Raw genomic sequence first — 16622 nt, forward strand, 5'->3', positions numbered from 1 at the left:
GGCAATGATACGTCTTCGAATTTCTCTGCTGCAGCTGTTATCCGACGTTATCACAAATTCCGAGGTAGACAAATTTGTCCACCACCTCGAACTCATCCCCGTCGATCGTTACGCGTCTGCCTTTGCGAGCTCTATCGCGCTCGGTTCCTCCAGCCAGCAGATATTTCGTCTTCGACGTATTTACCTTCAATCCAACCCGATCTGCTTCACGTTTCAGCTTGGTATACTGTTCAGCAACCACCTGGAACGTTCTTCCGACAATGTCCACGTCGTCAGCGAAACAAATGAACTGGCTGGATTTATTGAAGATCGTGCCCCGCATGTTGAAGCCCGCCCGTTTCATAACACCTTCTAGCGCAATATTGAACAGGAGGCAGGAAAGACCATCGCCTTGTCGAAGTCCTTTACGTGTTTCAAACGGGTCCGATAATGCACCCGATATCTTCACACAGCACTGTACACTATCCATCGTTGCTTTGATCAGTCTAGTCAGTTTCCCGGGAAAACCGTTCTCGTCCATAATCTTCCATAGCTCTTCGCGGTCGATGGTATCGTAGGCCGCTTTGCAATCGATGAATAGGTGGTGCGTAGGGACTTGATATTCGCGACACTTTTGGAGGATCTGCCGCAACATAAAGATTTGGTCTGTCGTCGATCGACCGTCCACAAATCCGGCTTGATAACTTCCAACAAATCTGCTTGCCAGTGGCGATAGACGGCGGAAGATGATCTGGGAAAGCACTTTATAGGCTGCATTAAGAATGGTGATTGCTCGATAGTTCTCACATTCTAACTTGTCACCCTTTTTGTATATTGGGTATATTATTCCCTCCTTCCACTCCTCCGGTAGCTGTTCTGTATCCCAGATCCTGGCTATCAATCGTGGCAGACAAGTGGCCAACCTGTCCGGGCCCATTTTAATAAGTTCCGCTCCAATACCATCCTTTCCAGCTGCTTTGTTGTTCTTGAGCTGTTTGATAGCATCCTTAACTTCACCTATTGTGGGAGTTGGCACGTCTCCCTCATTCGCCGTACTGATGAAGCCATTCCTCCTGCTGTCTTGATCTTCCTCCTCTGCGCCGTTTAGGTGTTCATCGTAGTGTTGCTTCCACCTTTCAATCACCTCACGTTCGTCTGTCAAGATACCACCATCCTTATCCCGGCACATTTCGGCTCGCGGCACAATGCCTTTGCGGGATGCATTTAGTTTCTTGTAGAACTTACGTGTTTCTTGAGAACGATACAACTGCTCCATCTCTTCACACTCCAACTCTTCCAGGCGGCGCTTTTTATCCCGGAATAGATGGGTTTGCTGTTTTCGCTTCTGTTTGTATCGTTCCACGTTTTGACGGGTGCCTTGCTGCAGCATCATCGCCCGCGCTGCATTCTTCTCGTCCAAAACCGTCCGACACTCCTTATCCTACTAGCAAAAACATTTTTAGAGATATTCAGGTCAAATTTATCGGAAACATCATTAAATAATCTACAACTATCGTCAAAAGGGTCAAAAAAGCGTATTGAGTGCGTCTAGTAGGAATCCACAAAATAGAACGATTACGAAGAGTACGTACAGGAGCATAAAAACAAATGTTACCTAACAAATAATTACAGTCAATACGATTCATAATCAGGTCAAACACGAATAATCTGCGCAATTTTTTCCTACGGTTCGCTAGCGTTTCTATGTCAATTAGTTGGCAACGGTCTTCATAGGCCGGTAATTCGATGGGATTGGACCACGGTAGACGACGTAACGCGTATCTAAGAAACGATTTCTGGACGCTCTCTATTCGATGGCACTGTTCGTTATGATACGGTGCCCAGACTTGGACAGCATATTCCAAAGTGCTACGCACTAAGGAGCAAAAAAGAGTTTTTAAAGCATACACGTCGTCGAAGGCAGCTGTGTTGCGCCGGATGAAACCCAATAGTGCATACGATTTGGCTGTGATGGTAGAGATATGCTCGTTAAACCTAACTTTAGAATCAATAACGACGCCAAGATCCCGAATTTTGTCAACACGTTCCAATTGTTCACTGTCGAGTCTGTACGGGAAGAAGAATGGAGAGCGCTGACGACTGTAGGATATCACCTTGCATTTCGAGATGTTCACTTGCATTCCATTCCTTCCGCACCAGTCCAAAACAATGTTCAGATCTTCCTGAAGTGCACAGCAGTCCAACGGTGACAATACGGTGCGGTAGATTTTTAAGTCATCCGCGAACATCAAACAATCACAGCGAAGAAGACTACAGATGTCGTTGACGAAAATTATAAAAATTAACGGGCCAAGGTGGCTGCCTTGTGGGACTCCGGAGGGAACGGAAAAGGTATCGGAAAATGCGTCGCTAATTTTTACGTAACTCTTACGATTAGTTAAGTACGATGACGTCCAGTTGATGATCCAGTCGGGCAAACCAATGTGCCGCATTTTCTCCACAGCTAACGTGTGGGGCACTTTATCGAAAGCTTTGGAGAAATCAATATAAACTGCGTCAACCTGCTGCCTCTTTTCGATCCTCTTCGTTAATTTGTTTGAAAATGTCATGAGATTTGTAGTCGTCGAACGGTTTTTCATGAATCCATGTTGACTATCAGAACTCCTCGTCGAACCAACCGTTCCGTCGATTTGCTTCCACGAACCCAATGGCACCTTCCGCTGCGTTGTTTATGGCTGCTTTGAGACTACTCCAGCAGTCCTCAAGAGGGGCTTCGGTGAGCTCTCCCTCTTCCGGCAACGCTGCCTCAAGGCTTTGCGCGTATTCACACATTGATGTGTAGTCTGATTCGTCTAGCTTTAGCCTTTAGTCGGATGTACATATCCACCATCGTCTCAAAGTTCAATATCGGCGGCGAAACCAAGTATCTGAAGATCGTGCCACTCGTGTATATCCCCGCTTTCCTCTAATGCAATGTTGAACAGTAAACGCAAAAGGCGATCACTTTGCCGTAACCCTCTGCGAGATTCGAAGGGACTCAATAGTGATATATAGTGGGGACCGATATCCGTACACTTTATAAAAATAGTAAGCGTTTTGTATGGAGTGGACGGATTTAGATTCAACGCGAGCTTCTCGTAAAACTTCCGTGTGTCTTTAGTTCGGAAAAGCTCTCCTAACTGCTCAAATTCACCGTCGCACTAGTCGTTTTTCTGATTCGGAGACGCTGAACTTAGTGCTGCTGCTGCGGTGCTACCTATGGCGGATCGTATGTGCCTCCAGCCGTCTTGAAGAGTGGCGACGCCAAGCTTCTTTTCCGTTTGGTAGGGCCAATTCAAACTGCTCGGCGCGTATTCTTAGGCTACTTCTGAGTTCCATAGCCACTCGATGCTGAGCTGCAGCGTTCGGCTTTGAAGCGAGTTGGTCACCGTCGAAAGTTTTGAGCGCATACGTACAGAAACTAGGTAGTGATCCGAATCTATATTCGCACTGCGGTTTGTCCAAACATTGATGATATCGGAGAATTCGTCGATTGAAACGTTGTCGATTTGGTTTTCGGTTTGATTATCGGGTGACTTCCAGGTGGCCTTATGGATATCTTTGCGAGGGAAGAAGGTGCTTCGGACTACTATACCAAGAGAGGCTGCAAAGTTGACGCATCGTTGGCCGTTGTCGTTCGATACGGCGTGCCGATGATGGTGTAGGTCGTTATATATGCTATATATTATTTGCTGAGTTTACCGCACACACAGATCACCTGACACGACAAGTACTTCTTGGCATAACTGTCGATCTTTTTCTGGAACATCCAGACGGGACTTGCCGACGAACAGCTCTTGGCCAGGGATCTGCTTTACTGTACATCTGTCGTCCATTACGACTCGTCCAATCACTAGCAGTACAGTTTCCAAGTGCGAATTTTATCCATCGTATTCTGTTGATCAGTTCGGTTAGGCACCTTCCTTACCTTGAACACATGAAGACCAGTCCGTGTCATTGCCAGCTGGACGAACCCAATGGAAAAATTGACCATCTTGGCCACGTCCGGAATCGAAAGGTTCGAATTGCATTTGAAGTAATCCTTCACGGAGCTTGAGGAATAGCAACAGGCACTTCTGTACGAATTCTTCCTTATATATTAGGCCGTTGATCGTGTCGGTCGTTAAATATCATCTGCCACAACCACTTTTTGACAAATTTGTCGATCTTATTCTTCAGGAGCATCCATTTTCGGCTGAACCAACCCCTCGCGGTACAGCTTACCATTAACCAACGTATTCTGTTTATCGGTTTGGTTAGGCGCCTTCCTTACCTTGAAGACATGATGTTCGGCCCGCTTTATTGTCTACTGGCCGAACCAGACAGAAGAGTTGATCTTCTTGGCCACGCCCCGAATCGAAAGTTTCGGATTCCACTTGAAGTAATCCCTCACCTTTCTTGCCGCCTTCACGGGGTCTTGTTGGACTTCTATCTTATAGCTTGTAATCCATCTGTCTTATCCCGTAGTTTATTCTCAACGACTGCAAGGCAATCCATCGCGGGTAAATATTTTCTTCAGTGAACTAGGCAAAAGATTATCATCATTCAACAAATAAACCCCGAAAACGCCCCTTTTTCTTATCATGTAGGCGATTTATTTAACATTTATCTATTTACACTCAACTGCTCTTGTCCTTACCGCTACATTTTGTTTTTCTGCCATTATCATCAGTGATTCAATTTGATTTTTTAAATTTTCTTACTTGCGTGATCATTTTTTGCATACTTTCTTTTAAAATTAAAAAAAAAAATGGGAGGGGGAAACATTAACAAAACTACTACTCCTTCGTGTAGAACAAATTGTGTTATATAAAGGCTCTCTCGCTCGCACATTCGACGACCACTTTCGGCCACACCCACTTTCAGCCAGTTTTGAACTACTTTTACACCCTTGGCTAACCGGAAGCAGGAAAAAACTAAACCTTTTTGTTCTCAGTCCTTTCATTTTTTTAACTACACTTTGAACAATTGATCAATCAAATTCTAAGAAGAAACTAACCGTTTTTTGTTTCGGGTACAAATTTACAATTTAACACGCACCAGTTGCAGCACGTGTGCACTTCCGGTCGCTTCTCATATCCGACTGCTTCCGCTCTGATGATTCGAATGTTTGTGTGGCCCGTGGTGGTGCTGCTGCTTGTTGGGGGGATGTGACTGGTGGGGGAAAAGGATACTACTGCTTTTACTAGTGCTACTACTACTACTACTGCTGCTGCTGCTGCTGTTGACAGAACTACTACTACTACTTCCGGTGGCCGACAGTCGCGAATGTCTCCCGGATTGGTGATTCGAATAAGCGCTACTATTGTTAACACAATTTGCCTTAGCTTGCTGTTTTAGCAGAAGCTTCTCTTCCTGTTTCATCGCTTCCAGCTGGCCATCCCACCACTCCTGGATGCTGTCGGCCATCTTCCGCCTCCGAAACCGTAGCGCCTCGTGGACGCACATTTCGATGAACTCCTGCTTGAGCGCGAGATCGCCCTTGATGAGGTGGAGATGCTCCAGCAGTTGGGAGTAGTTTCGCCCGGGCCGCCGGATGTCCTTGAAGACGATGGTCCGCGTCTCGTAGTTCTCCTCGCGACAACGTTCCTTCTCGGCTTCGGAGAGCGGTCGGGGAGCTTTCCGCACCGGAGCGGAAGGTGCCTTGGAGGAGGACGTCGCTGGGGGGAAGTGGTCTCCTCCGTTCAGAAGAATACGTTCGCTAACAGGGGCGGAGGTGGTGGTCGTGCTGTCCGTTTTTGAGGTCGTGTGTTCGCTTTTACTCGGTTTGGGGGGTTTGTGAGGTTTGATGGGCTCCGGTTCAGGAGGAGGTTCCTCAGGGGTAGCGTAACTATTGTTGCCATTGTGGCACGTTTTAAGGATGTTGGAGATTTCCAACACGTCGTTCATGTCGTTGGACGCCGCGCTAGTGGATGCTAAACTGATGGAACTGGAAGTGCTGCTACTGGTGGAGGTGCTGCTGTTTCCGGTGGTCAGTGGTGGCAAACAAGTGGTGCTCGAGGAGGGCACGGCGAGGCTAACCTGGGGAGGAATCGCCTGGTGCAGATGGTGGTGATGTGGATGTGGCGGGTGATGATGAAGGTGATGATAGGGCATTGGGGCAGGAATCGGATACTCGGGAATGGCGATATTTATCGAATCCGGAGGAGGTGGACCCGCGCCAATACTGCCACCTTCGTCCGGACCTTCGATGAATTCCCGGACGTGTGCATTGAGAGGACTCTCCTCATCCTTGTCGTTGGGAAACTCAAAGTCTACCACTAATCGACCGTCCTGGTCGTCATCGAGATCCGCCTCCGAACCCATGCTACTCATCACGGAAGCACTATCATCATCGGATGTGAAATCTGCCAGAGAACTCGTTTCCGACGTCACACTGGATGAAGAGCTCATGCTCAGTCCGAAACACCGCCGTTTGAAGACGTAATCCTTCCTAATTGGTCCCGCTTTCCGCTTCCGGCTCAGTCTTGCATTTGGATCGGTTCTATTCTTCAAAGCCCCTGCCACTTCGCCTCGTCCGCCCTTCATCGGTGCAATCTCGTTCAGATCAGCTTCGTCCACCATGACCATGTTCTTGTCCTTCTTGTACGGATTGCCGAACATGTGCTGTCGCACGTTCGTTGGTTCCAGCTCCCTCAGGGGTGCGTCCTTGTTCTTCAGATACTCCTGGTAGTTACCCATGTCCGCAATCGGCAAGCAGTGCCCACTGTCCTTGGTGAACACCGCAATTCCACTGGTCGGCAGCCGGAAGAAGTTCTCCCTCATTCGAGCAATCTCGTCGATCAGATCCCGCCGGGGGATATCGAACGGGTTGCGGTAGTTCTTCGTCGAAGCCGGTCTCATCACAGTCGGTACCACAATCGTGTAGTTATCGAAACTAGCAATGTCCGCGTGGACCTTGTTGAACGCATCCTTCAACATCGGATGCGACACCAGATCACGCTTCAGCTGCAGACCAGGATTCAGCTTTACCGTCTCCAACTGATGGTAGGCTGGTTTCGGTTGCTTTAACTGCTTGAACACCCTCAAACACAAATTCTCCTGGTCCTGTTTGGCCGTGTTCTTCATCTGTTTCAGATAGTTCGCCACCGCCGGACTCAGATAGCTGTCCAAGTTCTCCGGCAGTATGTATTGCACCAGTTGGTAAGGTACATTCGGTGTCGATGCCAGTGCCCGCCTTAGAAACGGACAATAGTACTGTGGGATCGATTTCACGTAATTGCTAAACTTGTAGATCCAATCGTTTGGGGGATTGAGGTTGTACTTGTGGAACAGATCATTGATCAGTGGCAGAAAGGTCTGATAGTTGTACGGCAAGACGTACAGATTCACCACGGTCATCGTGCTGCTCGGTTTCAGAAAACCGAAAGGCATCTCGATCCCGTGCATCCCGCTGGAAACGATCAGCGGCCACACCTTGTTGGTTTCCTTCTTGGACAGGATTTGCAACGTCAGCGGACTCGGTTCCAGTTCGTACTTGTCGATCGGGAAGTTCCGCAGCATAACCGGTTCATCACAGCACGGGGTAATTATTTTGATTTTCGGATGAGCATCTCGCGGCGGCAGGTTACTCGTTTTGGGGTCCGGCCAGTACGGTTCCGGGATGGGCCAGAAGCCCACCGGAAATGTTTTCTGCTGCGGGTGCTTCTGTACGTAGATCATGCGTTTGATCGACTGGAACTGTAGATCAGCTCCGCCTCCGCCGCCGTTTTCGCCATTGTTGGTCGTGAGCAGCTGATCGAAGTGGATGACCACTCCCGGTTGGACCTTCTGCACCAAGCTTTCGATGCACTGGTTCAGTACGTATTGGGAGCGGATCTTGTACGATCGGCCACCCGTGACCTGAAATAAGGAAATTTATATAGGATTAGATTGAAGCTTGTGATACTTAGCAATTTTAGGACATAAGTACATGATATCAGGTAGTAACAGAAGCAGGCCTTATAATGCTAGAGCTGGCACAATCCGTAATGTAAATGTGTTGGAAACTGTTGGAAATATGGTTCATTTTGTGAATATGAAGGATGGTTTCCATTAATTGGATAGCCGTACTGCAGAAACCTTTACGGAAGACGGCTTTCTTCGCGTTATGTACCCTATTAACTTAGATTTTAAACCTTGAAAATGGACAAGTTATTGAACCAGCTGAAGTGCTCGCAAATACATGTTTTAGCGGTGAAAGGACCAATTACATACCAACATGAACAGAATCTGCTTCTTAGCTTAGTGTTGTATGAGCACTTCCAACATTCTCAAATATTTAGCCACAGATGACAGATATTCATGCTAGAACAAACAAATTCTGAAAACCTGTGTAAATATTCAAATTTAAAGTCCTTGCAATCACTAGCTCTGCCACATAGCGAATTGCGTCAATCAGTGGTGAATATCAGTATCGAAATATTTCATATTCACCACTGACATCGTCATGGGAACTTAGCGATGACAGCGCCACCACGATGATGCTACTTGTGTTGCCATTCAAAATGACCGTTAATTGTCTAACACAGTTTTACAATCGGACTTCAACGTCTGTTATCTGTGATTTAGCTGAGAGCTTTATTTTCCAATGGTTAATTATACGGGACGAGTCGTTACGCTGAAGGCCATTAAACCAAATGCCGTTTTTAATAATAGAAATAGGGGCGATTGACGCAATTCGCTATGTGGCGGCGCTAGTGATTGCAAGGAGTTTCAATTTGAATATTTACACAGGTTTTCAGAATATATTTGTTCTAGCATGAACATCTGTTATCTGCGGCTGGACTTTCTGAAGAAATCATGGGACGAAACTCTTTAAAAATATTAAGAGAAATTCCCAATTCTGGGGAAAATTTTACGCATATCTAGAGTTATTATTGCTTGAGTTTTTGAAAATGTTTAAAACGGAAATCATGGACGAAATCCCAGCGGAATCGATTGAAGAAGCACTGGATGAATTGATTGGTTTTCTTGAAAAATAAGTAAAATATTCTTTGATTCAATGAAGGAATTGGGAGCCTCTGGGGTAATTTCAGGGATTATATCTAAAAAATACAGGTAGAATCTTTAGGATTCATAATTTCATAGAAGAATTTCTAAAGAAGGCCGTTAAAGAAGTAATAAATGAATTCTTTGGGCAAATTCCTAAATTAGTATGATTATTTTTTTGGAAAAAAAAAAAATCTTGAAAAAATGCATTCAGTAATGCGGTTAGTACTGCTGGCACGATAAAAAATCTCCGAACATCCTATTGCAATAGTATCCCCCAAGTTGTCACCCGTCGACTCCCATAGTAATCCAGTCACATAACTGTCGAAAAACTCGAGTGACAGTGCTGAATCGAGCAAATTTTTCGGTCGACAGTGACTCCAGTCGAGTCATTTTGATCGACTCGACTTATAGAATAGACCCCTGGATTAAGGTGCAATTGACCAAGACTAGACTGGTGCAAGCTGGTCAGGATGAGTCGAGTGCACAGACATGGAATAAATGAAGCATGGTAGCGAAATCCGTTAGAAGCCTGCGGTTGGAACGGATAGACTGGTTAATGTTGTGTAGTTTTTATTTCAACACTTGTTATTTAGCTGCTTTTTTGTCTGTGGCCTAATTTCTGCATTGGGATTCTGTTCTTTTCTTGGCTTTTTACTGCCTTAGTTTCCTCTTCGGCTATTGTTTCTCACTCTACTGTTGGTTTCAACAAATTAGTTTGTTTGCAAGCTGATTTATCAACGGCCGCTCGACAGCGGATCAACATTTCACTGCATGGCAAATTTCGGGTGAACACTTCAGTTCGTTTGGATCCCGTTGGGGACTAATCAGGGTGTCTACTCATTTACCGAAATGAATTTCCCTGATATTTCCAGGTTATTCCAGGTTTTGAAAAAAATAATTCTCAGTTCAAGAAATTCTCCAAAATACATAATTGATTGACGAATTTTTCATTTAGATGACTAAAAATTGATTTTCAATTATAGGAGTTTGGATTCGAAACATAAACAAAAATCAAACGATAAATTTCAAAGTATTTTCCATTTCGAAGAAACACAAATATCTGTTTGTTCTAAATGTGTAAACAACTTAAGAAAATATTTGTTTTTTTTTTAATTATCAAGAAATTCCAAAATGCTTTAAAAGTACTTTAATCATAAGTCAGATATGAATTCTATTCAAACATAAAAAAAAGCTTTTCTTTTAAAAAGGAATAAAGATGAACGTGCCTAGAAAATTTCGCTGGACTGCCCATATTTGTTAAACGACGTAAGCGCCAATATGATCAAAATGTATTTTTTCATTGATATGCATTCTTTACCTAATAATACACTGGTTGGGCATGCGAACAACGCTTCTTTGTTCTGGAATATTTGATCTATAAGAGGCAAACGGAATGTAATGAACACAAACACCTACTTATCCGAAGAAACACCTGGTTTGCATAGTATTTATTCAAATAGTTTAGCGTATAAACCAGGTTGCTATGACAGTGTCCTGGTGTTTACGTCAATTCATCCATATAATCATCCATCAAACTCACTGATTAGACGGATAAAACGACGTTTGCAGATGTTAAAAAAGTAAGGAGTTATTCAAAAAGTCTCTTCCTGTCAACTTTTTAATTTCAATCTTTAGCAAATGTACAGATTAGCGGAATTTGGGGCAAGTGTGCAAATTGTTCTCTAACTTTGCCTAAAGCTTATAAAATCTACCAATTTAGCCTCATGAGGTTAGTTTCACATCTTTTCATAACCACTAGGCCATTTAATAAGAAAATAATTTCAAAAAGTAATAGTTTTGGAGCTTCCTAAATATCATCCAAAATAACCTATTTTTCGACACTATGGGGTAAGTGTGTCACCCATATGGGCAAGACTGCCACCGAATGAACATCGCATGTAATTCTACTTGTTATAGAATTTTCTTTTTTTATTAATATTACTTAAAAAGCAGACGCTGATCGGTAATTTAAAAAATAATTTTAAGTTTACCGTAATAAGGGGATGTTTTATAACAAGGTTCAAAACATGCGTAACTCTCTATTACTCAATTCGAATAACTAAAATGGTTATTTTTGTCTCCATTCATTACAATATATGCATTACCCTTATATTACGGCGAATATGTATAATAATAAACTAGATCAGCTCAAAATAACGGTAAAATATTGATGTAAATATGTAAAACGGTACTTAATAAGCCGAAAAACATGTTAATATTGAATATTTTGTGAAAAAATCACTTTGGGGGGCAAAAATGTCAGTTATTCCCCTACTATACGCCAGAAACTACTTCTGGTGCCTCATTTTGGTTTATTGTTATGATTGTGTTGATGATATTTACCTTTTTATAAATTTCTCTCCGATAATTTTTGTTTACCAAATAGGTGGCAACTTGCCCGAATAAGTATACATTTCAACCAAACTGGATTTCGTATGTAAAACTAAATACTCGTTCAAATGCCACAATAACTTACACATTCGAATAGTTTCACGATGTACAGTACGTTTGAAAAATCTGTTAATAATTTACCTTTCACCATGCTATTTAGAAACAACGAAATCTTATAAAAATCCACTCGAATTTGGTTGCCTTTGCACAAGTCGATGTAAATACGTGAAAAATAGAGCAATTTTCATCATATTTTGATCATTGTATTGTGAACTATAAGGGAACATATTGTTAAGCTCAAAGAGAAAATATATATTGTAGTTTTTATAAAAAGCAAGGGTGACACACTTGCCCCTATGGCACACTTGCCCCAAAGTCCGCCATTAACCGAAATTGTTGAAATATTTAAGAAAGCAGCTGGGAACACAAAAACGCATTTTCCCAGCAATGATAGTACTGGTGGTTACATCGACCATGTGAATATGGGTAGTGCAGAGCGATTTGTATTTTTGCATAGATGATGGTCACTTGTTTTTGAAGTTGATATGACGCCATGTATTACTGCTAAATTGGCTGTGGATTTCTTTCACATACTACTCCGATGATCTCTTTAGGGGTTTGATTTGTAATTTTTCATGAAATTTATGAGCAATTCTCCCAAGAATTTAGTTTTGGATTTTTTCTATGTATTTCATTTCCATTTGGAGCATCTTCAAGAATTCAAAATTCTTTTCTATTTTTTCAGTTCTCGAGAAAGTCTTCAAAGTTTTATTTTTAATCATTCATCAACGCATGTCTCCAGGGAATTGTCAAGAAAATTGATCAGATTTTCTTTGAGAAAATCTGCGTGGAATTTCTAAAGAAAATCACACAGTAATCTCTGATGAAACTTGTACGTATTCTAAGTATCGAACGATGAACAATGATTTTTGAAATAACTCCTGAATTCATGATGAAATTTCTTAAGAAACTCAATGAGGAATATCAGGTCGAATTTTTTGAGGAATTTCTTGGAAAAGTTTATATTAGATTTCATCGAATAATGCCTGAAGGAGTTTTTGTAGCAATTGCTGAAAGTAATCGTAGATGAATTTTAAAATAATCATTGCAAAATGCTTGGAATAAATGAAAAAAAAAAATGGCGTAGGAATTATTGCAGGGTTTCTTGGAAAAATGTCGAAACGATTTGTTTTTTTTTTTTCAAGAGCTCTGTAATAAAACTTATTAGAAGAACTCCTGTATAATTCTGGGAAATCTCCTATGAGTAACAACATGAAAAATCGATAAGAGAACAAGTAAAAAAAATATGTGGAGGAAATCCTGGGAGCGTCGTGAGGATTTTTTAGAGTAATCTTTGTGAAAATTACTTGAGGTTGTCTAGGATTTTCTGGAAGAAATTCGAATCTCTAGAGTTCCTGAACCATTCCTCGGGATCTGAGAAATATATCATTTGGAGCTTATGGAACAGTCGCGATATAACCTCTGAAGGTTTCTCTAGAATCTCTAGAATGTTTCATCCGGATTCACTCCACAAGATTAAGGTGAAAAAAATATTTAGAGACCAGTTCGATAAAAATATAGACCTTAAACTGATTAGAGACTTGCAAAGAGACATTGAACAAGATTTTAAGGTGCAACAGTTTGGAATCAACTTCTAAGATTGCACTCAAACTTCAAAGGCACAAATCTCGCGAAGAAAGCATCCAGCAACAGTACACTTTTAATTTTGGCAGAAAGCTTAAAATAAGAAGATCAGAAACATTTGCTTACTATTTCTCAAGTTTTGTGCCTTTGAAAACGTGAGTAGGGGTATAAGTCGGCCATTGTGCCGGCCATCTTTGAACTCCGAGATGTTTCACCTTAAAATAGACCTGTTTCCTGAGAAATGTACTATTTTTTGTGCCTGTATTTTTTGCTTTTTTCCTACAAAGTTGTATTTTTGAAGAAAATAAAAATTGTAGAAAAGGAACTAGGGTTCTCCTATTGTTGAACGGCTAAAAGTCTCGCCTAATAATGCTAAACAGTCTGTATATTCCTTATGGCGTGTTCACAATTAGTGAGCATTTTAGCCGTTCAACAATTGCCCTATGTTTCATATGCTCATGAACAACATCCAACTGGGACTGGGAACTGTATTTGCTTTACCAATTTGGCAAGCTTAAGTTCTGCCTCATTGTCTAAAAATGACTAAAAAATTAAATAACTGAACGTGGCATGTGTCATATTGATAGCGGCGCAGCCGAATATTTTTTTGATTGAATAGATTTTTTGTCACAAAAAAAAACATATTCTACAAAATCCAAAAAAAATCCCTGATTGGACCCGAAATTCCCTGAGAATTCCAGGTTTTTTCCAGGTTGAATAAAATTCCCTGATAATTCCAGGTTTTCCAGGTTTTTCCAGGTAGTAGAACCCTGGGACTTCGACAGGCTGATGGATTTTGGTGCCTGCTGTTCAACATCGCGGTAGAATGTGTCATGCGGAGAGCCGAGGTACATTTTTATCAAGAACCAGCAAATTTGTTTGATTTGCGAAAAGATTTACCTCCGCTCCTAATAAACCATGTCTTCTTCTTCTTTCTGGCGTTACGTCCCCACTGGGACAGAGCCTGCTTCTCAGCTTAGTGTTCTTATGAGCACTTCCACAGTTATTCACTGAGAGCTTACTATGCCAATGACCATTTTTGCATGTGTATATCGTGTGGCAGGTACGAAGATACTCTATGCCCTGGGAAGTCGAGAAAATTTCCAACCCGAAAAGATCCTCGACCGGTGGGACTCGAACCCACGACCCTCAGCTTGGTCAAGCTGAATAGCTGCGCGTTTACCGCTACGGCTATCTGGGTCCCTAATAAACCATGTACAAAACGCTAATACAACCGGAGGACCTCCGTCCGAACGACGGGTGCTTAGGACCATGAATAGATTAGATTCATTTGGATTATATGTGGTGAAAACCGAATGTAAATAAGTTGGATACAACGTTCACAGGAACAGCACTATCTCACACGGTCCCACATGCTCCTTAGCTTTGCGGACGATATCGATTTCATTGGAAGAAACGTCGAGATTAGGCTTGACCGTCAACTTTACCGAAAAGAAGTACCTACATGGTTGCGGGTGAAGAAAGAGGCAAGATTTGTTTTTACTTTTCTTGAGCGGGACAGCATAATTAACTTTAAACGGACACGAAATTCCCTCTTAGGTGACTATCTACAGACACAAACGTTGAAAGAGGCAGATTAGAATGTGTTCGGCATTTTTGAGCGTAAAGTGCTGCGAACAATTCTTGGTGGGTAGAAAACATCGGTTGATAGAATACAGCGCAGACGCATGAATCGCGAACTGTATGAAGTGTATTAAGAAGCAAATATTGTTAGACAACAAAATACGGCAGACCTCAGTGGATTGGTCACTTGGTGCGAATGCCGGAAGGATAGTTGCAGAAATATTATGCGGCAGGAGTCAGGTATAGGTCGCCGACTTTTTGGATGGCGAAGGATCGATGATTCAATGCAGTAGAAGACCTGAGAAACCTAAACGACTGTAGCAACTGAAGAAGTATCGCCGTCGAAGATGGAACTCTACAATACGAACGGCTCTGGCTTGAGGCAACGCTGCAATCATTCAGATATCCGGTATCCAAATAGGTCCTGTTAAGGTCAGCCGAAGAACGGTATTCGATCACTTTTAGAGTTCCCTACTCTGAGAGTACTAATCCTTGTCTGTGCAAATTGACTTCCGCTTTGCACTAGTTACTTCCAAATCAAATTAAGATTCTTCAAATTACGAGTGAGAAAAAATAATTGACTACAGTAGATATGGAGAACAAACACGAACTCGACGCTATTCCAATATCCTTGGACGACTATTCTATAATAAAACTGAACCGTTTGCTGAGCCAAATAAGCATAAACACAAGCATAAGCATTGATGGCCGTACAATGTATCAATCAAACAATTAAAACGGCCGCTAAGAAAAGCATAGATAGCGCCACCGTTGTCTTGTTTGTTTGGCAGAACAGCAATGCTGTCACAATGTTAAATCCCATATACAGTGCCACCTCGGAATCCAAAGATGGCCGGCAACATGGCCGACTTGTACCCCTACTCACGTTTTCAAGGGCACAAAACTAGATAATTAGTTCGCAAACGTTTCAGATTTTGTTATTTAAAGCTTTCTGCTAGTGCACAATGCCAAAATAAAAAGTACATTGTTGTTGGTTGTTTTCTTCGCGAAATTTGTGTCTTTGAAATTTTAGTGCAATCTTAGAAGTTGATTCCAAACTGTTTCACCTTAAAGAAGGAAATGGCCGATAGTTCTAATGAATCGTAAGGTCGAATGGGTAACTAAAATGGGTAAGTCAAGATATGTTGCAGTACCTAGAAACCGTCGAATGGATTGTTAGTTGTTAGATCAGGATAATTAGCATTACATAGAAGTCCATAATCGTGCTTATTCTGCGCGGCGTGTGAGTAGAGACGAGTCGCTCTCACCGCGAGTGACGTGAGACGACTAATGTTAATCAAATGGGAGCGAGTCGACAATTGTCACCTCATTCGACTCGTGTCACCTCACACGCCGCGCAGAATAGGCACGAATATCTGTGGTAAAATACAACTAGAGAGGATTAAAAGAAGGAAAACCATTGATGATTGTCAAGCCTTTTGAAAAAGTAGAAAATGGTCAAATGTTATTTCGGCCTAACGATCTGCTCTGCACATACAGCTACCTACCCTATTGCTGATTTTTTTGGAATTCCTGGTAATATCACGACACACGCTATGTCTGAACCAGACGATTATTAATATCGAATGTACAAAAAAATGGAAATGAAAAATTCCGTTTCACGCTAGAAAGCAGTATTTGGTCTATATTTTCATATTCGGAAAGTTTTAAAATATTCTATCGGTGATTTTTTTTTCCATACATTTTGTATGGGCTGAAATTTATCGTTAAAACGAGTTTTCATGAGTAGTATAAAAAATAGCTAAAAAGTGGAAAAAATCAAAATTTTACCGATGAAATATTTTGAAACCTTTCGATTATGAATATATAACCCAAATCTCGAAAACTTATTCATATAGACTCAAGTCAAAAAAGTGTACAAACTTACTTTATCGATCCTACGTGTTTCGCAGACGAAATTCTACACGTTTCGCTCTGAAATAACTCGATTATTCTCTTTTAGAACGTTTAATTTTCGGATTTACAAATCGACGAAAGTAAGATTTTCAACTTTCGCAACCAAACCACTACTTTCGCCGCCCCGCTGTATG

The 16622-nt window shown here is 42.0% G+C and overlaps 1 protein-coding gene across 3 annotated transcripts in view; it reads right to left on the bottom strand.

Annotated features, from left to right (window-relative positions):
- Window positions 1–4551: 4551 nt before the first annotated feature.
- Window positions 4552–16622, bottom strand: part of LOC5568329 (integrator complex subunit 6) — a 50362-nt gene continuing 38291 nt past the window's right edge. For all 3 annotated transcript variants that reach the window (XM_001657934.2, XM_021839253.1, XM_021839252.1), the window contains exon 3: window positions 4552–7821. In XM_001657934.2, coding sequence (XP_001657984.1) covers window positions 5053–7821 — 2769 coding nt within the window. In that variant the 3' untranslated portion in view covers window positions 4552–5052. The remainder of the gene's footprint in view (window positions 7822–16622) is intronic.

Source organism: Aedes aegypti, chromosome 1 (assembly GCF_002204515.2).
Source record: "Aedes aegypti strain LVP_AGWG chromosome 1, AaegL5.0 Primary Assembly, whole genome shotgun sequence".
In the NCBI taxonomy this organism is placed as follows: domain Eukaryota; kingdom Metazoa; phylum Arthropoda; class Insecta; order Diptera; family Culicidae; genus Aedes; species Aedes aegypti.